Genomic DNA, 15,670 nt, shown 5'->3' with positions numbered 1-15,670 from the left:
GGCACCTCCGATGAATTATTTGGGGTTGTACAGTTCAAGTATATGAACGTGAACCTGCGATCTCAACTTGAGACTTACAACTCAGTGTCAATGTTGAAATACGCTCGTCACAACCAAGAGAGTCAATTCTGTTAAGAAGACCTAATCACTTCTATTTCCATCATGATCTTCTCTCTTACACATCTTCTTGTGACTGTCCGTCTGGTTTCTGGAGCATGCGAATGCGGTTACTCGATCAAAAATCCCCAAGGCGATAGCCCAATAGTGTTCACTGATCGGCTGGAGACCAAGTTCAGCCAGCTACACAAGATCTCTGAAGGGCACGATTGGGTAGCTCAAAACTTTACAGTATCGGCAGCAGATGGTAGGGGCAACTTCAGCAAAGCATTCCTGCCCACCAATGTCAACACTCGTGGAACAAAGTCTGGGGATGATTCTGGGCTTGAGCTACGTGTAAGAAGTGTAGTCAACAAAGACGATGCGATCCCGTCGAGCGAAGTCGATACAGCGAGACTTGACCTTCACTGGGGGTCATTCCGAGCAGGAATGAAACTGACGGACGTCAAGGGCACCTGTGCCGCTTTCTTCTGGGCGAGTAATCTGATGTCAAGAGCGATGAGTGAAACTGACCAATGAACAGTATTTTAACGATACCCAGGAGATTGATATCGAATTCCTTTCTCAAGAGTTTGATCACGATAATGGTATATACCCTATCAATCTGGTTGTTCAGTCCAAGAAATCCTTGGAGGCTGGCTATGATGCCAGCAAAACTGGCAGTTTCAAACGAGTCAGGCTAGATTTCGACCCGACAGATGCCTTTCACGAGTATCGCTTTGACTATCTTCCAGGACAGGTCCTATTCTACGCTGACGGCAAACTACTCGCCCGCATGAAAGGAGGCGACATGCCTTCTTCTGGAGGCCATTTGATTCTTCAGCATTGGAGTAACGGCAATCCGTTATGGTCAGGGGGGCCTCCAAAAGAGGATGCCACAGTCACTGTCAGTTTTGTCAAAGCTTACTTCAACTCATCAAACAGTGAGCGCCAGTCGCAACTGGTGCAACAATGTCACAAATCATCAGAGGAAACTTCCGGGTGTGCGGTATATGATTCGGATAATGATGAAATCGATAATGCAGTTGCTAGCACAAGGAGAGTCGCGCAAGGAAACTTTATCTGCGTCTTGATTGTTGGCCTGATAATGCCCTTTCTGCAGTTGAGCCATGTTTTCTTAGTAGTGTGAATGGGTACTTGATTATCTGCTACGAGTTTGAGGGCTTGGAGCTGTGATTGGAATCAATGTTTCGTTATGGTTTATGGCGCAGACAAGAGAATTTGAAGCATTCAAAGCATGTACTATTCTATTCAATTGAAAAAACCCTTCTATTTGCACTATCGAGATGTTGGTTGTTCGGAAACCTGGAATCAGTGAGTGCTGACGTAGTCGAATCAGAGCTTCAAATCTTCTCTCCCTTACCTTAAGCATTGTCTCAACTTTACCTTGGCCAAGAAACCAACAAAACTGGGCCTAAATCAAGGCAGAGGCAGCTTTGTAAGGTGAGGGGTTATAGATACATTTTATAAGTAATAGATCTTTTCTTCAATAAAATTGGTCAACCTGCTATCATATCCACGATACCTTTCACTACCTCAATCATCATATTATCCTGGTAGTGAGCAACACTTTGCAAATATGCCTACAGAACCTTTCCTAGACATTATCCTCACCAATCATACAGACTCCAAGTCGCTCTTTGCGCACGTCACAGGTCGAGATGAACAGGGCGTTTTGATTCTTCTCGCAGATGGAGAGACGGTTCATCGGCCAAAGTCGCCGTCTGAGATATTACAGCCCGTCGGTGCAGATATCGCCATTCCCGTCGGAGGACCAGGAGCTCAAAAGAAAGTGCGGATACCGCATATCTTTGGAGGGCGAATCTGGTTCTGCAAAGACAAGCCACTCACATTTCTTATCAACCCAGGACCAGCTGTGGTTGAACCGTCTGTGACGAATCCAACCGATCCCAACTTTGACGCTGATTGGGGATTCTGCGAGTTCACCTACAACAACGATCAACTATACGTTAACGTGTCATATGTTGACTTCGTAAGCATTCCGATCGGTCTGGAGCTTGAGAATGAGGCAGGCCAAGTCATGCGTGTTCCGGGCATGCCCAAGGATGGGCTTGATCAGGTCTGCGAGGGCTTGAAGCGTCAGGGCGAGAAGGACGGCGCAGGCTGGGAGAAGCTTGTGGTCAAGTCCAAGTCTGGCTCCAACCTCCGAGCATTAAGTCCAAACGCCGGTGCAGAGTTACATCCAGGCTTGCTGGAGAATTACTTTGCGCCAGAGGTTGACGCGGCGTGGAAGCGCTACGAGAAGGAAGACATCGAAATCAACACGCAGGCAGAATGGGGCGATGTTAAGGGCCGCGTCCACGATGCCAAACTAGTGTTCAAAGACGTTGGAAGGGACAAACTTAGCTTCCACTTTGAGAAGCCATCTACGCGGGACATTGTGTCTTGCAGCACGGGACCGTTTGCGGGCGGCCCGGATGTGACGCCGGCACAGCTCAACGTCGGAGCCCGGATTGCGGCGGCGCTCAACCGGACGACGTTATCGGGCAACTCCCAACAGCCCGAGGGGGAGAAGGTTGAAGAGTATTACTGCAAAGGAGAGGGAAAGACAAATCACTACTCTAGAATCTGTCATGAGGTTACGCTCGAGGGGAAGGGGTATGCGTTTCCGTATGATGATGTTGGTGCATTTGGGGGAGTTGATCAGAGCGGATTCTTGAATGATGGGAGACCAAAGGTCTTGACTGTTCATGTTGGAGGACAGTAAAAGAAGCAGACTGTGAAAATCGAATAGAGATAATTAAATTGATGATCAACAGCTGCCAGGTCTCGCCAAGGTTAATCTGCCGAGATTATGAACGGGCTCAGTCGAACGAACCACTAAATTAACAGGGCACCCTCAGCAAGCTTTATCATGTATGTAAGACATGCGGTTGTGGCTGTTAATTGCATCTGCCACAGCCGCAATCAAGGAATGAAAGGGTTGCATAATGATCTTGAATTGTGACGTTGAGGGCCTCAAGTTTTATTTAAAGGTACAGGGTGATCATTGAGTCTTGTTCCTAGTATTACCCTGTCACTCAGAGAGTACGCGAACCAGGTCATAGGCTTATTGCCAATATCAGTAATAAATAATTCATAGTATTTCCCTCTTATAGGTAGTGTATACAGATATAATGAATCTCAAACTGGGGGGCAAGACATCATTGGTAATAAAGTCACTGAATTGCACACCGAGACAGGAGAAGGAGCACAGCCAGGCCCGCGCCTGCCCACCCAATCTGCAGCTAGCAAGTTGCATCACGTCAATCCAATCCAAAGGAAGGAAGGTAGAGATCCAATCATTCCGCATACAACCCTTATTCCTCCTTCCGTGGATGCATGCATGGATCCTTACCTTATGGCTCGACCTACCTTACTCCGTACCAAAGATACTTTTCTCTCTCACATCTAAATTAATCTTTGGCCATAGATCCTTGTTCTTCAATTCCGTTCCTTTGGTCCCGCCTCGAGATAATTATTTTGTTCATCTCTCATTCCTGATATCGACTCCGACTTTAATGATTTACGATTTACGAATTACGATACCCCAGACCAGGCCATATCACTTCGGGGACAATCCATCATATCACACAAACACTCCGCACTTCCCGGGTTCCTAGCCGCCTCTGTCGATCCCCGCCAACAGTTACCGTCACCCCTTGGAACCTATCTTAAGCCACGAGCTTCTTAGACGACCTACACACGGTCTTTTTGACCTTGCCGTGATAGCTCTCTAACTAATAGGTGCCCATCATGTCATGACTGCCAAAGCGCCATCCCTTTTGACCTCGCATTCTCTTATCTTGACTTGATAAGTCTGGGCATCTAATTACGAGGCCGTGCGTCTTGCCTCTTTTATACGAGCCGTCATGGTATATTGCGGGAAGCCCTCTGGTGGCTGCTCCACCTGCCGCCGTCGCAAGATTCGGGTGAGTTGGTCCATCACAACAATCCATATGAGTTCCGTCAACGTCCCATGGCGTCCCGGCCGTCGTCATCTCAGCCTGTTTCCCAGTGCTCTTACTGACATGTGAATATCAAAATCAAGTGTGACCAAAAGGAGCCGGCATGCACGCAATGCGAGAAGAAGAATCAGCCATGCCCCGGCTATCGCAATCTCGTTGATCTCATGTTTAGAGATGAAAGCTCCCATGTTATTAAGAAAGCGGTCAAGACACGGGCTCGATCTAATCGATTACAAAAGAGTCCTGTTAGCCAGGAGCTCGCCTCGGCCTCAACATCTCCCCCACCATCCGTTGTGACTATCAAGTCACCACCGACGTTCACCATTGACCCGAGGTCCAGTGCAGCCCCTGCCCCTGCCACCAAGACAGAGAAATCGAACAAGGTCAAGGCCAGACGTGCTCGGAAATCTAACACTCGTTGCCGGGCGCCTGTCCTTTCCGCTTTGATTAACGACTGGAGCCGGTCTCCATCGGAAACCTCTCATGAAAGCCCGGGTGATGCCAACGATGTCATTAGTCCAAGTGAACCAACTGAAGGTCGCGATCACTTGGATGGTGCTCTATCACCCGAACTACAAGACCAGGGCACTGCTTTCTTCTTCTCTCGCTACGTTGTAGCCGACAGAGGCTCCTATCAAAACTATGCTTTCATATATGATGTATGGAAACCTCCGGACTCGGCGCAGGCTCAAGTTGATCCAGTCACTGTCAGTATGACAGCTGTCGGACTTGCAGGATGCTCACAGGTTTTTCGATCACCAGATCTTATGACACGGGCACAAGAGAGCTATGCTATCGCCCTCGGATTGACGCACCGTGCACTTCGCGACCCAATTGAAGTTGTAAAAGACACAACCATGCTCGCCGTCTTGATACTCGGCACTTTCGAGTTTGTTTCGGGATACAGTTCCCATACGATGCGTGCCTGGCAAGACCACGTTAACGGAGCTGCTGCCCTGGCAAACATCAGAGGTGCTGCCCAGTTTCGAAGCAAAGCTGGTGCTCGCATGTTTCTCATGCTTTGCCATACAGTTCTTATAAGCTGCATACAGAGCGGCCTACCAATGCCACAAACACTAATAGACCTCCGACACGAGATTCCCCCTTCCGAAGAACTTGGAGGACCTGACTTTCATGTGGCATACCCCATATACAAAGCACTACAGGTGCGCTACGATATCAACACGAGAAAACTAGTCGATCTTGATGATGTGGTCACCGCCATATCAAATGTTGAAGAGGAATTTTCATCGATACTGTCCGGACTGCCAGAATCTTGGAAGTACCATCGCGTACAGCTGACGCAACCGGACCCTCGAGTATCAGGACAAATATGCCACGTCTATGCTGGGCTTCTTCAATCCACCACTTGGAATATGGTGCGCGGGATAAGGATGATGCTGCTAGAAACACTCGTCGAGCAGCTTTGCGCTGCCTCGGAATCGGCTGACCGCACTGTACTGTCAGACAATCATTTCGAGTTACTTGCCAAATCTCTCAAAGTGTTGGATATGCTAGGACAATCAATTGCAGCCAGCGTTCCCCAGCACCTCGGAGTTGTCAGTATCCGGGACATAAGCAACAGGAAGGACCAAGGGCACACGGTTTCGATTGCTGCCAAGAAACAAGCATGCCGTGTTATATCGTCGCCGTTTGCGCAAGACTCTCGAGTCGGCCCGGGAGAGGATACATCCAGCAGCGGTGGTAGTCCGGTACTATTTGATCCAACGCAGTCGACGCCTCACACCGACGATGCCACTCGTTTCATGAGCCTTGCGTCGGCAAACAATACCATCATCTGGCCGTTGTACATGCTCGGTATGTCATCGGCATGTTCGCCAGAAACAAAACAATATGCCATCGAGGGCCTGCAAGCTATCCACAGAGAAGCTGGTCTGGAGTAAGCGCGTGTGGTTGCGGGACTATTGCAGGAGAAGGATAACCCCCCTACTCTTAGCCCATCACTTCTCAGCAAGCTTCCCAAGGTTGACGCAAACGCTCTACCCTCAACAGTCTAATCCATCTGCACGCCGAGCCTGACTTGAGTGTGCGATAGTTAGATACGCTTCCCATTACTTTTCACAATTCGATCGGGCATCAAATTGAGACATATGGCGACACGTTGTATGTCATGGTTGTAATACCAACGGGCTTTTCTCAATTCTTAGCATAATTCTCTGTTAGATGAGACGAGATGTAGAGTGCACATACCCAGCACCTTTTGGATGGATTACCGGCGCATTGCAGTCTAGCATGGATAAATTGTTTCCCATTGCTTAATTTACCAACTGTCAAAGTTTCCAAAACCACCCCCCTTAATCTTCTTGCGTGCTGGTTCCTCCCACGTGTCAACGTCCTCAATATCAGCCTCGTTGGTCGTCGCTGTGCTCTGCTGAGTTGCGGTCTTTAGATATTTGCCAACGCTCTCACCGGCTCCTGTGCTCTCAGCAGTGCCGTCATTGCGTATCCGTTTGCCGGTCCATGTTGTCTTGTCATCGTCTGTGCCACCTTGTAACCGAATCTTCTCCTGTTCCTTGGTCTGACGCTCGTTTTCCTGTTTCTCTTTCTGAAACTCGGCGAAAGGATCGTGAAATATAACTATGTCTTTGATAACAATTTTGTTGAGGGGTCGGTTAGACCCATCTGTAGGTACATCCTCCATCTTGGAAAGAACATTGAGATTCTCGACAACCTTTCCAAAGACTGTGTGCTTGCGGTCGAGGTGTGGCGTGGGCTTATACGCTATAAAGAACTGACTTGAGTTTGTATTCTTGCCCTTGTTGGCCATAGAGACTAGTGACAGAGGTTAGCGAGAACTACAACATGCTTATGAAGGGTTACTTACTCGTTCCTCGGGCACTGTGTGACATTGGACCATCGAACTCATCATCGAAATACTTTCCCCATATACTCTGCCCGCCTCGCCCCGTGCCTGATGGATCACCGCCCTGAATCATAAAGTTTGGGATGTTTCGATGAAAGGCTACACCCTTGTAGTAGCCAGTCTGTGCTAACCTGGTGAAATTCCACACAGCCTTCGGTGCAAACTCAGGGTACAGCTCGATTGTTATGTCGCCCAGATTTGTTTCTATTCTGGCATACCCGGTTGTCTTGACTCGCTTGGGCTTTAGCATATACTCCTCATCCGTCAGCAGAGCTCTCTCGCCGCTCGTCTCAGGTGTCAGTCCTGTGCTGGTGAAACTAGCTGCGGCTTTGCCCGTGGTGTACGCTGCCGAGTTAGCAGCCACCTTCTTGTCCTTGATCATAGAGTGGCGGACAACATTGTTGGCAGCAGCAGGCTTGGTGAGGGCAGTCGAGCTACGATTGATATCACCGCCCTGCTCACGAGCCTTGCGCGCCTTCTCCACCGCGGCTTTCGCACGCGAAACCTTGTCGCCCATGCTTCCTAATGCACTGGAGTTGATGTTGCCGGCATTGCGCTCGTCTTCCTGTTCCTTGGTCAATTGCGCCTGCTCGCCATCCTTCAGGTACTTGAACTGGTCCAGGTTGCGACTGGCCGCATTCTGGGGATCTTGGAGTGTAATTATATCGGCGCGAGTAAACTCTTCGTCATCGACCAAGTCGCGCCAGGATTTGGCCTTGATATTCATACGCTCAACCGTATCCCAAGCGAAGACATTGGCGTAGGTCCCATGACGAATGGCAACAATATGTGTGTTGTCGGTGAAGACTTTGTAGGTGACCGGATCGATCAAGTCGCCTTTTCCGTCGCTCAAGCCCGCGCCAAGAGAATCTGATTCTGAATTCCGAGCAAATTTAAGACGGATCAGATCTTTCTTTTGTAGAGGCTCGCCAGTGACGGGGTTCTGGTTGGGGTGCTTGTCAAGCCAGGCGCCGATGACCTCAACGTCGAAAATCGTTCCATCGGGGGTGCAGACAGGGTTCTTGAAGGGTTGGAGACTGGCGGCGCAAAAGTTAAAGGGAAGACGGCGAAATGATGCGCTGGCGTTTTGATTGCGAGAAGACGCGCCTGCGCCAACACTGGGGGAGAAGGCGTCGGCTGAGGACCACTCTGAGTGTGTAATCTGGAGTCATTGAGTCAGATAGAATATCAGTTTTGTTAGAGGAATAGACCTACATAGAGCTTGTCTGTTCCTTTACCCATTGTTGCGCTGGTTCAACGTAAACTTGGGGAAAAAAGAAGCTATGATGATGGAATTTCACAGTCGCATTCACGGACTAATAGCGTTAAACTTATGATGCGCCGCCACGCTAGGCTGTAGGCACCTTAGCAGCTAACATGGTGCCTGAGACGACCTGCGGGCTTGTTGCTATCGTGGACCTTTGAGCCAATGGGAAAACAGGGGCCCTTGGCTTCTCCTGCCGCTGGTGCTGACCTGGCATCACCGGCGACCAATTACGTATACACGTTGGTTACTCCCTTGAATCTGTAACTCGTCACTTAACTCGAGGCATCTTCTTTCAACCCTCGATCTAATTGAATTTGCCTTATCAATTACCGTATCGTCCAACAACTCTACAAAATATCGATCATCCTTGAGTCGATAAGGACGACGCTAGAAAGGACCCTCGACAGGCTCGACATGCTCCATAAATTGAGAAGCTCCCGCACCACCACTTAAACGTTGCTCAAGCTCCCTTTGGTCTCGCACGTCTCGTCTTCGAATATCGGTCTGCTTTCTTCCAACGTCGCCTCTACGTATCTTGCCGTAACACGCCGAAGCTTCCGCGGCGACCACCGACACAATAATCATGAGGTTCCTGACGGGACTGCTTGTGTTGGGCATGTCCCTTTGGACAACCCAAGCTTATGAGATTGGACTGGTACGGGCGGCCTTCATCCTGCGATGCGAAGCGTTTGGATCGCAATTATGCTAACGTCTCTGTCATCTAGAGCGAGAAGGAGGGCTATCAAGAATACTGTACCGGTAGGTCATGCCTTCTACGTGCAATGCGACTCTTGGATCTAACATGTTCCAGGCATGTACAGCAAGACCTCATGGGGTGGACCCGTTGACCCATTCATCCTCGTCAAGTTCCTCAACACCAGCAACTCCGATGTCAAGGATCCGATTGCGAGTCTGGTGATATTTGAGTGGAAGGACCGAAATCTCGTTGGAATCCCTGATCCGAATACTCCCGGCAACGTAAGTGCTGGCGATTCCCTCTGCATGCTCCGCCCTCTTCTGACACATGATAGCGACTTGGCGTCTGCGGTGACGATTTCGTCAAGCAAGGTTACTGTAACAAGACCGATATTGGCAAATTCATCCTGCATCCCGATGTTGACAAGAAGTCTTCGAGCGTGGTCCTCACAAAGGCTGTCCACCTCAACGATGCGGCTCCAATCAACTATGCTATCAAGAAGACCGGATACTACTGCGTTCTTACAGATGTGGTCAACACAAAGAAGTACGACCTAGTAGTCGAATATCGCAACGCTTATGGCGAGCTGGAGGCAACCCAGATTCCCAAGTTGCCCTTCTATGGTGGCATGAGTATCTTGTATGCTCTACTTGCTGCCTACTGGGGTTTCTTGTACTATCAGCACAGGCATGATATCTGTAAGCAGAAACCTCGTATACGCTTCAACCAATTGCATGCTGACTTTACTCAGTGGCTGTGCAAAACTACATCACGGCCATTCTCATTTTCCTGGTGGTGGAAATGCTCATAACATGGGGTTTCTATGGTTTGTCTCTCCCTTGGTTTAGTCTACCCGTCCTAACTCGAATCTAGAATACCAGAACCGTCATGGCTCGAATGTTGGCTCAAAGGTTTTCCTTACCATTGTTGGAATTCTTAACGCTGGCCGAAACTCATTCTCGTTCTTCTTGCTGCTCATTGTCTGTATGGGCTATGGTGTTGTGAAGCACACCCTCGGTAGGACCATGATTAGAGTGCGATGGCTTGCAGCGGCTCACTTCCTGTTCGGACTGGTCTACTCACTGACTTTCCTCTCCATCACCCCTGAGACAGCTGGTAAGATCTCTTTAATGAACTGTTTAGTTGGCCGTATCTGACTGAATACAGGCCCATTCGTGCTTCTGATCGTCCTACCCCTGGCGGGCACACTGACTGCCTTCTATGTCTGGACACTCAACTCACTCAACTGGACACTCAAGGATCTCCGCGAGCGAAAGCAGCACGCAAAGGAAGCCATGTACCGAAAGCTCTGGTGGGCCATCCTCATCAGTGTCATGGTCATCTTTGGTTTCTTCTTCTTCAACAGCTTCACCTTTGCCTCAGCCAGCGATCCCGACTTTGTTCCTTTCCACTGGAAGACACGATGGTTCATCCTCGATGGCTGGCTGAACGTTGTCTACTTTGCTGACGTCGCATGGATCGCCTATCTTTGGCGTCCTACTTCCAACAACCGCCGCTTTGCCATGAGTGATGAGATTGCTCAAGATGACGATGGCAACTTTGACCTTGGCGATATCGGTGTTCCAGGAGAAGACTCGGATGACGAGGACGTCGAAGTGGGCAAGACTCGCAACGACTCAAGCAACGCCAATGGCCTCTCCTTTTCAAGTTCGTCGCAGAGCAGCGCTCAACCACCCAGAAACATTACTCGTACCGCTCCTCGTGAGTCACTAGAGAATGAGACCATTTTTGCTATAGGCGAGGATGGCGACAAATTTTCAGACGATGGAAGTGACGAAGAGGACGCAAAGCTTGTGAAAACGAAGTAAGAGGAGGATGACAATTGGCTCACGCTAAATCTGCATGCGATCAAAGTTGGGCGCATCCTTTTTGTGTAATTGTAGGGTTGTCGGAGGGATCAAATCTTACTGATGAATGAACTGAGTTTTCGATTAAGCAACGTTTCCTTGCGTGGGTAGTAATGCGTGTAGTATATGGGCTTTTGGTTTTGGAAAGATCATAGTTGTCGTATAAGGATACAATGGTTTGATCAATTTACATACTGTTACAATATCGTTTCAGACTTTCCTCTCCTAAAGCATCGTGATGCAGTACAGCGGCCGGGCAATGTCTGTTATTAACCCGAGACATCACCCCCAAACCCAACTGGTCGTCTTCGACCGTCATTCTCAGGCAGGATAGCCAATGCCTTATACAGTTTCCCCATGCCGTCAGGGCCCTTATCAACAAGGCGCTTCCAGGCTCCGTCGATCTTATCAGCAGTCTCTTTGTTGACGCCCGGCGCCTTGGTCAATTGTTCAGCACGCTCTCGGATGCCCATCAACTCAAGGAAGTCACCCTGATTGACGGGTCCATGGACTTCCACGCCTTCACTCGCTGACATGGCCACTTCAGCGATGGCAGTGAAATCGACATCTGCACTCAAGTCGACCAGACCAGGCGCAGAAAAGGGATTCACTCGCTTGTGGTGCCGGATGCCGCGAAGGGAGTTGATAGGGACGGTGTCTGACGTTCCGTAATCAAGAATAAGGGCAGCACCGCTGGGCTTAGTCTTGCGATACTGTTCAGAACCGCCGATACGAGTTGCAAAGTCTGTAGCGAAGATGGACGCATCTGGGCAGACTTCGATGACGGAATTGGGCATATTCTTGAGCTTGCGGTACCTTGTTGAGGTCTCAGGGAGAAAACGTGAGTGGCGAGTAGGCGTGGATGAAAGTGTAAGCTGGAACTCAGGAGGCGGCTCATCTTGCTGTGATTTCGGTGTTCCAAGTTGAGCGTGAGTGACGCCCGGCGGTGTTGGCGAGACCATCATTTCTCGCCATTCCATAGCGGGTTTGGTGTTCTCGGGTGGTGGTTGAGCAGGCGAAGTCGGTGAAGATGCCTTTGGCTGGGGAGGAGGAGCTGCAGCGGATTGGAAGCTGTGAATAGGGAGAGCATCAAAGAACTCGTGAGCGATTATGAAGGGCATTTTGTCAGCTTCTGTGTAATGCTGTTAGCCAGACCCGTGACATTATGTGAGTACTGCCTACCATTTGGAATAGACTTGATTGTGTCAGTCCAGACAATCTGCTTGCCGTTGTACTTGCTGGGGCTATGAAAACCAGACTTTGACTCTGATGATGGCGCATCCGGGCCACAAAGGAGTTGCTTCTGGGCGTTTCTAAGTTCGCGGCTGGCTTCAACCATGTACACAGCATCGATGCTATTAGCCATCGCAGGAAATCGTTGAATGGTCTATAATTCAAGTTAGTGAGTCTTTCAAGCTCAACCAATGAATGTCACATACTCGAAGCATATCATCCATAAGAGTACCACGACCAGGCCCAACCTCGATGAGTTGGACACCCTCTTTAGGTCGACCTTGGCTGATCCATTCAGCGATGAACCAGATACCGATAAGTTCACCAAAAATTTGCGAAATCTCTGGTGATGTAACAAAATCTCCTTTTGTGCCAAACTGATCCCGGCCTTCACCAATGGCTCCAGTGTAGTAGCCTCCAATATCTCCAGTCAAGCACATGCGCATGTAACTGGCCAACGGAACAGGTCCAGTTGTCTATGAAGAATGGTCAGTATAAGCATGAACTTGTAGCGCTTTCACTCACTGATATAGCAGCAAAGAGCTGCTTCGCTAATGGTGTTGACCACTGTCTCTCACTCTCTTTCTGGTTCTCATTCTTGAATAACTCATCAATATCTGTAACATTTTGATATTGGCGAACAGTGGATGAGAAGCTCCGGGCAACACAAGGGTTGAACAAGTTTGGCTGTGGTACACATCGGCCACTGCTAAGCCTCGCAAGAGGCTTTAAGCCTAGTGACCTAAACATCCTGAGCCTGTCTCCTGTGAGCGAGAACAATTAGCTACAGAACAAATCAGCTGGCGATGTTCTCACTTGTAAGCTGTAGTAGTACAACAACCGCACGTGAAAGCATCAGTGACAATGCTTTTCTGGAGTCGAGGCTACAGACAGTACTTACTGATAAGATAAGAAACTTGTCCATCCATAACTTGGGCGTTCCTCCCCGCAACACCAGTTCGTTTCACACATAAACCAGGCACTATTAGACAGCGTCGATTTCGTGACTTTCGAAGTTTTGCGTTTCAATTCCTATTTATAAATTACAGAAGCTACGCGCAGTCTCTCACGGCCGCTATGTCCAGCAAATCTCGGTGGGCCGACACCGAAGAAGACGCCCGTATCGACGCCAAACTCAAGGAAGAAAAGCGACGTAAGAAGGCAGAAAAAGCTCGAAAGCTTGAAGAAGAGAAGAAAGCACAAGAAGCTGCACAGAAAAAGGTGCTCCAACTTGACGATGACCGGCCCTCGAAGCGACGTAGGATCACCCCCGAACCAGGCGCAAACCAAGAAGACAAGGCACCTCCAGCGAAGCTATTGCGGTTTCCAGCGGGCACCTGGGGGAAGTGCAGAAGCGTTGAGAATTATGAGAAGCTAAACGATATTGAGGAGGGGACTTATGGCTGGGTTGCGCGGGCGACAAACAAAGCTACGGGAAAGGTTGTCGCGCTCAAGAGGTTGAAGCTGGAACCTCAAGATCGAAACGGTCTCCCCGTCACAGGCCTGCGCGAAATACAAATATTGAAGGATTGCCAACACCGGAATATTGTCACCATGGAAGAGGTTGTTGTAGGGGACGACGTATCACGGCCAGACAAGTAAGCACGCGACACTCAGTGTTGAAGACTACAGCTAACAGCCAGCCCAGCTCTTTATTCCTCGTCCTCGAATTCGTCGAACACGATCTAAAATCCATTCTTGATGATATGCCCGAGCCATTTCTCTCTTCCGAAGTAAAGCGCCTCCTATTACAGCTTACATCAGGCATCGCATATCTCCATGACAACTGGATTCTACATCGCGACCTCAAAACCTCTAATCTCCTCCTTAACAATCGTGGCCAGTTGAAAATTGCCGACTTTGGTATGGCCCGCTATGTTGGCGATCCTCCCCCGAAACTCACACAACTCGTCGTCACTCTTTGGTACCGGGCTCCGGAGCTACTACTTGGCGCAAAGACATACGATGCGGCGGTAGACATGTGGAGCGTGGGCTGTATCTTTGGCGAGCTGATGACCCGGGAACCTCTTCTTCAGGGTAAGAATGAAGTCGATCAAGTCTCGCGCACCTTCGAGCTCTGTGGTGTTCCCACAGAAGAGACATGGCCTGGATTTCGTCGTCTCCCCAATGCACGCTCATTGCGACTTCCTAAGACACAAGTTGCTACCGGATCTGTCATTCGCGCTCGCTTTCCTGGCCTCACTACCGCAGGCGCCAGTTTGCTGGGTGATCTACTATCACTTGACCCCGAAAGAAGACCATCGGCGAGTGAGATGCTTCAGCACGAGTACTTCCGACAGGACCCAAAGCCTAAACCAGAGAGCATGTTCCCAACGTTCCCTAGTAAGGCGAACCAGGAACGGCGAAGGCGTGCAGAGCCTCATGCGCCTGTGCGCGGTGGACAGGCTGCGTCGCTGGGCGATGCTGACTTCAGTGGCATTTTTCAGGGGCGGGATAAAGAAGAGAGGGGGGCAGGGTTTCAGTTGCGTATGGTTTAAGTTCATGTGCACCTAAGGTTTGCGTCAATTCCAACGTTGTTCCTGGGAGGCGAAAGGAGCCATCAACGTCTACCACGACATGTGGAAATAGACTCGAAGCATATATGTAATTGCTTCTCTCGGCGGGTTAACCTTACTATAGGGTTGAACGCATACAAGAACCTTAATGGACGACCAGATACAAGATTCAAGATTCAAGACAGGGGTTATCTGAAGACAAACTCGCTGCAATCGGTAACCAAGGACCGACGAGATTAATATGTATATAGTAGATAAGATCATTAAATGATTTCAACTCATTTCGACCACCTGATTAATCATAAGCATCCAAACCAGGGATCTCCCCGTTCTTGCGAGGTGACTTCACCACAGCGACATCCGTCTGCCAACGCCCTCACCAAACTGTGAAATATCCTGATGAAAAGTGAAACAATAATCAATAAACATTTTTCTCCTTCTGATGCTTGCCTGCCCATAACACCTCCAATAATAACTCCTAAGATCGGTTGCAAAAAAAAAAAAAAAAAAAAAAAAACAGAAATGGCACTGGATGCTTTGACTAGTTGTTGCAGATATCACAGTTCCACTGGGGATAGGGTGTGTAGGCCGCGGGTGTGTACATGCCAAACTGGAAGGTCTTCTCGACTTGCAGATAGCCAGGAGAGGGCAGGTCGGTGATGGCTGAGTCAGAATCCTTGATGACAAGAGTGTACATGCCGACCACGAGAGGAGCATCGGGGTCGTTGGCCTGCTTGCTGGTGTCCCAGACAAAGGTGGGGTTGGTCGCAAAAGTCATGTTGGCAGTGAGAGTGTATGTCTCGCCGGCGGAAGACTGGCTGACGAGGACGTCGATGGCGGTTGGTGTGCCCTCAAGCGAGGTGTAATTCCAGCCAAAGGTGGCGTAATCACCAATCTTGAAGAGAGGTGTAGGGACATACATGGTATCGGGAAGTGTCATGCTCACACCACCAGGCTGAACATCAGCAGAGAAGGTTGTGCGCTTGGGTGCAGATGTTCCAGTTTTGGTGCCAGACTTCTTCTTGCCTGTCTCGGTAGCGGTCTTGGTGTTCTCTGCAGTTCCGGTCTCAGTTCCTGTCTCGACTTTGGCGGTGTTCAAGTTGGTCTGCTTGGCGCTGTT

General features: G+C 49.5%; 8 protein-coding genes across 10 annotated transcripts; 5 read left to right on the top strand and 3 right to left on the bottom strand.

Moving 5' to 3' along the window:
* Positions 1–162: 162 nt before the first annotated feature.
* On the top strand, positions 163–1,246 carry FOXG_09504 (uncharacterized protein; the record flags this gene model as incomplete). The annotated part of the gene is made up of 2 exons (XM_018388702.1): positions 163–453; positions 641–1,246. 2 exons carry the CDS (start codon positions 163–165, stop codon positions 1,244–1,246), a joined length of 897 nt encoding a protein of 298 aa, XP_018246805.1.
* A 331-nt stretch (positions 1,247–1,577) lies between these two features.
* FOXG_09503 (uncharacterized protein) lies at positions 1,578–3,079 on the top strand. The gene has a single exon (XM_018388701.1). It carries the CDS (start codon positions 1,697–1,699, stop codon positions 2,843–2,845), a length of 1,149 nt encoding a protein of 382 aa, XP_018246804.1. The 5' UTR covers positions 1,578–1,696; the 3' UTR covers positions 2,846–3,079.
* A 401-nt stretch (positions 3,080–3,480) lies between these two features.
* Positions 3,481–6,584, top strand: FOXG_09502 (uncharacterized protein). Its single transcript, XM_018388700.1, has 2 exons — positions 3,481–4,049; positions 4,169–6,584. The coding sequence occupies exons 1-2, from the start codon at positions 3,990–3,992 to the stop codon at positions 5,987–5,989; spliced, it is 1,881 nt and encodes a 626-aa protein (XP_018246803.1). The 5' UTR covers positions 3,481–3,989; the 3' UTR covers positions 5,990–6,584.
* FOXG_09501 (peptidyl-prolyl cis-trans isomerase-like 2) lies at positions 4,134–8,343 on the bottom strand. Of its 2 annotated transcripts, XM_018388699.1 has the most exons (4): positions 8,185–8,343; positions 6,931–8,131; positions 6,297–6,878; positions 4,134–6,236 (listed from the first exon to the last, which is right to left on the bottom strand). In XM_018388699.1, exons 1-3 carry the CDS (start codon positions 8,209–8,211, stop codon positions 6,367–6,369), a joined length of 1,740 nt encoding a protein of 579 aa, XP_018246802.1. In that variant the 5' UTR covers positions 8,212–8,343; the 3' UTR covers positions 4,134–6,236; positions 6,297–6,366. The 2 variants fall into 2 exon arrangements, with proteins under 2 accessions (XP_018246802.1, XP_018246801.1); XM_018388698.1 differs by having other exon boundaries at positions 4,134–6,878.
* Positions 8,344–8,452: 109 nt separating this feature from the next.
* Positions 8,453–11,934, top strand: FOXG_09500 (uncharacterized protein). The gene is made up of 7 exons (XM_018388697.1): positions 8,453–8,891; positions 8,962–8,995; positions 9,048–9,214; positions 9,268–9,631; positions 9,685–9,759; positions 9,807–10,049; positions 10,101–11,934. Exons 1-7 carry the CDS (start codon positions 8,820–8,822, stop codon positions 10,760–10,762), a joined length of 1,617 nt encoding a protein of 538 aa, XP_018246800.1. The 5' UTR covers positions 8,453–8,819; the 3' UTR covers positions 10,763–11,934.
* Positions 10,217–12,893, bottom strand: FOXG_09499 (uncharacterized protein; the record flags this gene model as incomplete). Of its 2 annotated transcripts, XM_018388695.1 has the most annotated exons (5): positions 10,217–11,933; positions 11,984–12,188; positions 12,241–12,510; positions 12,560–12,798; positions 12,851–12,891. In XM_018388695.1, coding segments are annotated over 5 exons (1,618 nt in total), but the record flags the coding sequence as incomplete, so codon positions are not given. The 2 variants fall into 2 exon arrangements, with proteins under 2 accessions (XP_018246798.1, XP_018246799.1); XM_018388696.1 differs by having other exon boundaries at positions 12,560–12,893.
* Positions 12,894–12,948: 55 nt separating this feature from the next.
* FOXG_09498 (CMGC/CDK protein kinase) lies at positions 12,949–15,073 on the top strand. The gene is made up of 2 exons (XM_018388694.1): positions 12,949–13,632; positions 13,683–15,073. Exons 1-2 carry the CDS (start codon positions 13,112–13,114, stop codon positions 14,530–14,532), a joined length of 1,371 nt encoding a protein of 456 aa, XP_018246797.1. The 5' UTR covers positions 12,949–13,111; the 3' UTR covers positions 14,533–15,073.
* An 18-nt stretch (positions 15,074–15,091) lies between these two features.
* On the bottom strand, positions 15,092–15,500 carry FOXG_09497 (uncharacterized protein; the record flags this gene model as incomplete). The annotated part of the gene is made up of 1 exon (XM_018388693.1): positions 15,092–15,500. The coding sequence occupies exon 1, from the start codon at positions 15,488–15,490 to the stop codon at positions 15,092–15,094; it is 399 nt and encodes a 132-aa protein (XP_018246796.1). The 5' UTR covers positions 15,491–15,500.
* Positions 15,501–15,670: the final 170 nt, after the last annotated feature.

The sequence above is a fragment of the Fusarium oxysporum genome, chromosome 9, assembly GCF_000149955.1.
Source record: "Fusarium oxysporum f. sp. lycopersici 4287 chromosome 9, whole genome shotgun sequence".
NCBI classification, from domain to species: domain Eukaryota; kingdom Fungi; phylum Ascomycota; class Sordariomycetes; order Hypocreales; family Nectriaceae; genus Fusarium; species Fusarium oxysporum.
This window is presented reverse-complemented; position numbering and strand designations above follow the sequence as displayed.

Bases quoted from the DNA above. Each gene is read 5' to 3' on its own strand.
- FOXG_09503 (XM_018388701.1), top strand. From the start codon at position 1,697: ATGCCTACAGAACCTTTCCTAGACATTATCCTCACCAATCATACAGAC.
- FOXG_09502 (XM_018388700.1), top strand. From the start codon at position 3,990: ATGGTATATTGCGGGAAGCCCTCTGGTGGCTGCTCCACCTGCCGCCGT. The intron at 4,050-4,168 runs GTGAGTTGGTCC...ATCAAAATCAAG, and splicing joins GCCGCCGTCGCAAGATTCGG to TGTGACCAAAAGGAGCCGGC.
- FOXG_09501 (XM_018388698.1), bottom strand. From the start codon at position 8,211: ATGGGTAAAGGAACAGACAAGCTCTAT. The intron at 8,132-8,184 runs GTAGGTCTATTC...CAATGACTCCAG, and splicing joins AAGGAACAGACAAGCTCTAT to ATTACACACTCAGAGTGGTC. The intron at 6,879-6,930 runs GTAAGTAACCCT...CTCTGTCACTAG, and splicing joins ACACAGTGCCCGAGGAACGA to TCTCTATGGCCAACAAGGGC.
- FOXG_09500 (XM_018388697.1), top strand. From the start codon at position 8,820: ATGAGGTTCCTGACGGGACTGCTTGTGTTGGGCATGTCCCTTTGGACA. The intron at 9,215-9,267 runs GTAAGTGCTGGC...GACACATGATAG, and splicing joins ATCCGAATACTCCCGGCAAC to CGACTTGGCGTCTGCGGTGA. The intron at 10,050-10,100 runs GTAAGATCTCTT...GACTGAATACAG, and splicing joins CATCACCCCTGAGACAGCTG to GCCCATTCGTGCTTCTGATC.
- FOXG_09498 (XM_018388694.1), top strand. From the start codon at position 13,112: ATGTCCAGCAAATCTCGGTGGGCCGACACCGAAGAAGACGCCCGTATC. The intron at 13,633-13,682 runs GTAAGCACGCGA...CAGCCAGCCCAG, and splicing joins GACGTATCACGGCCAGACAA to CTCTTTATTCCTCGTCCTCG.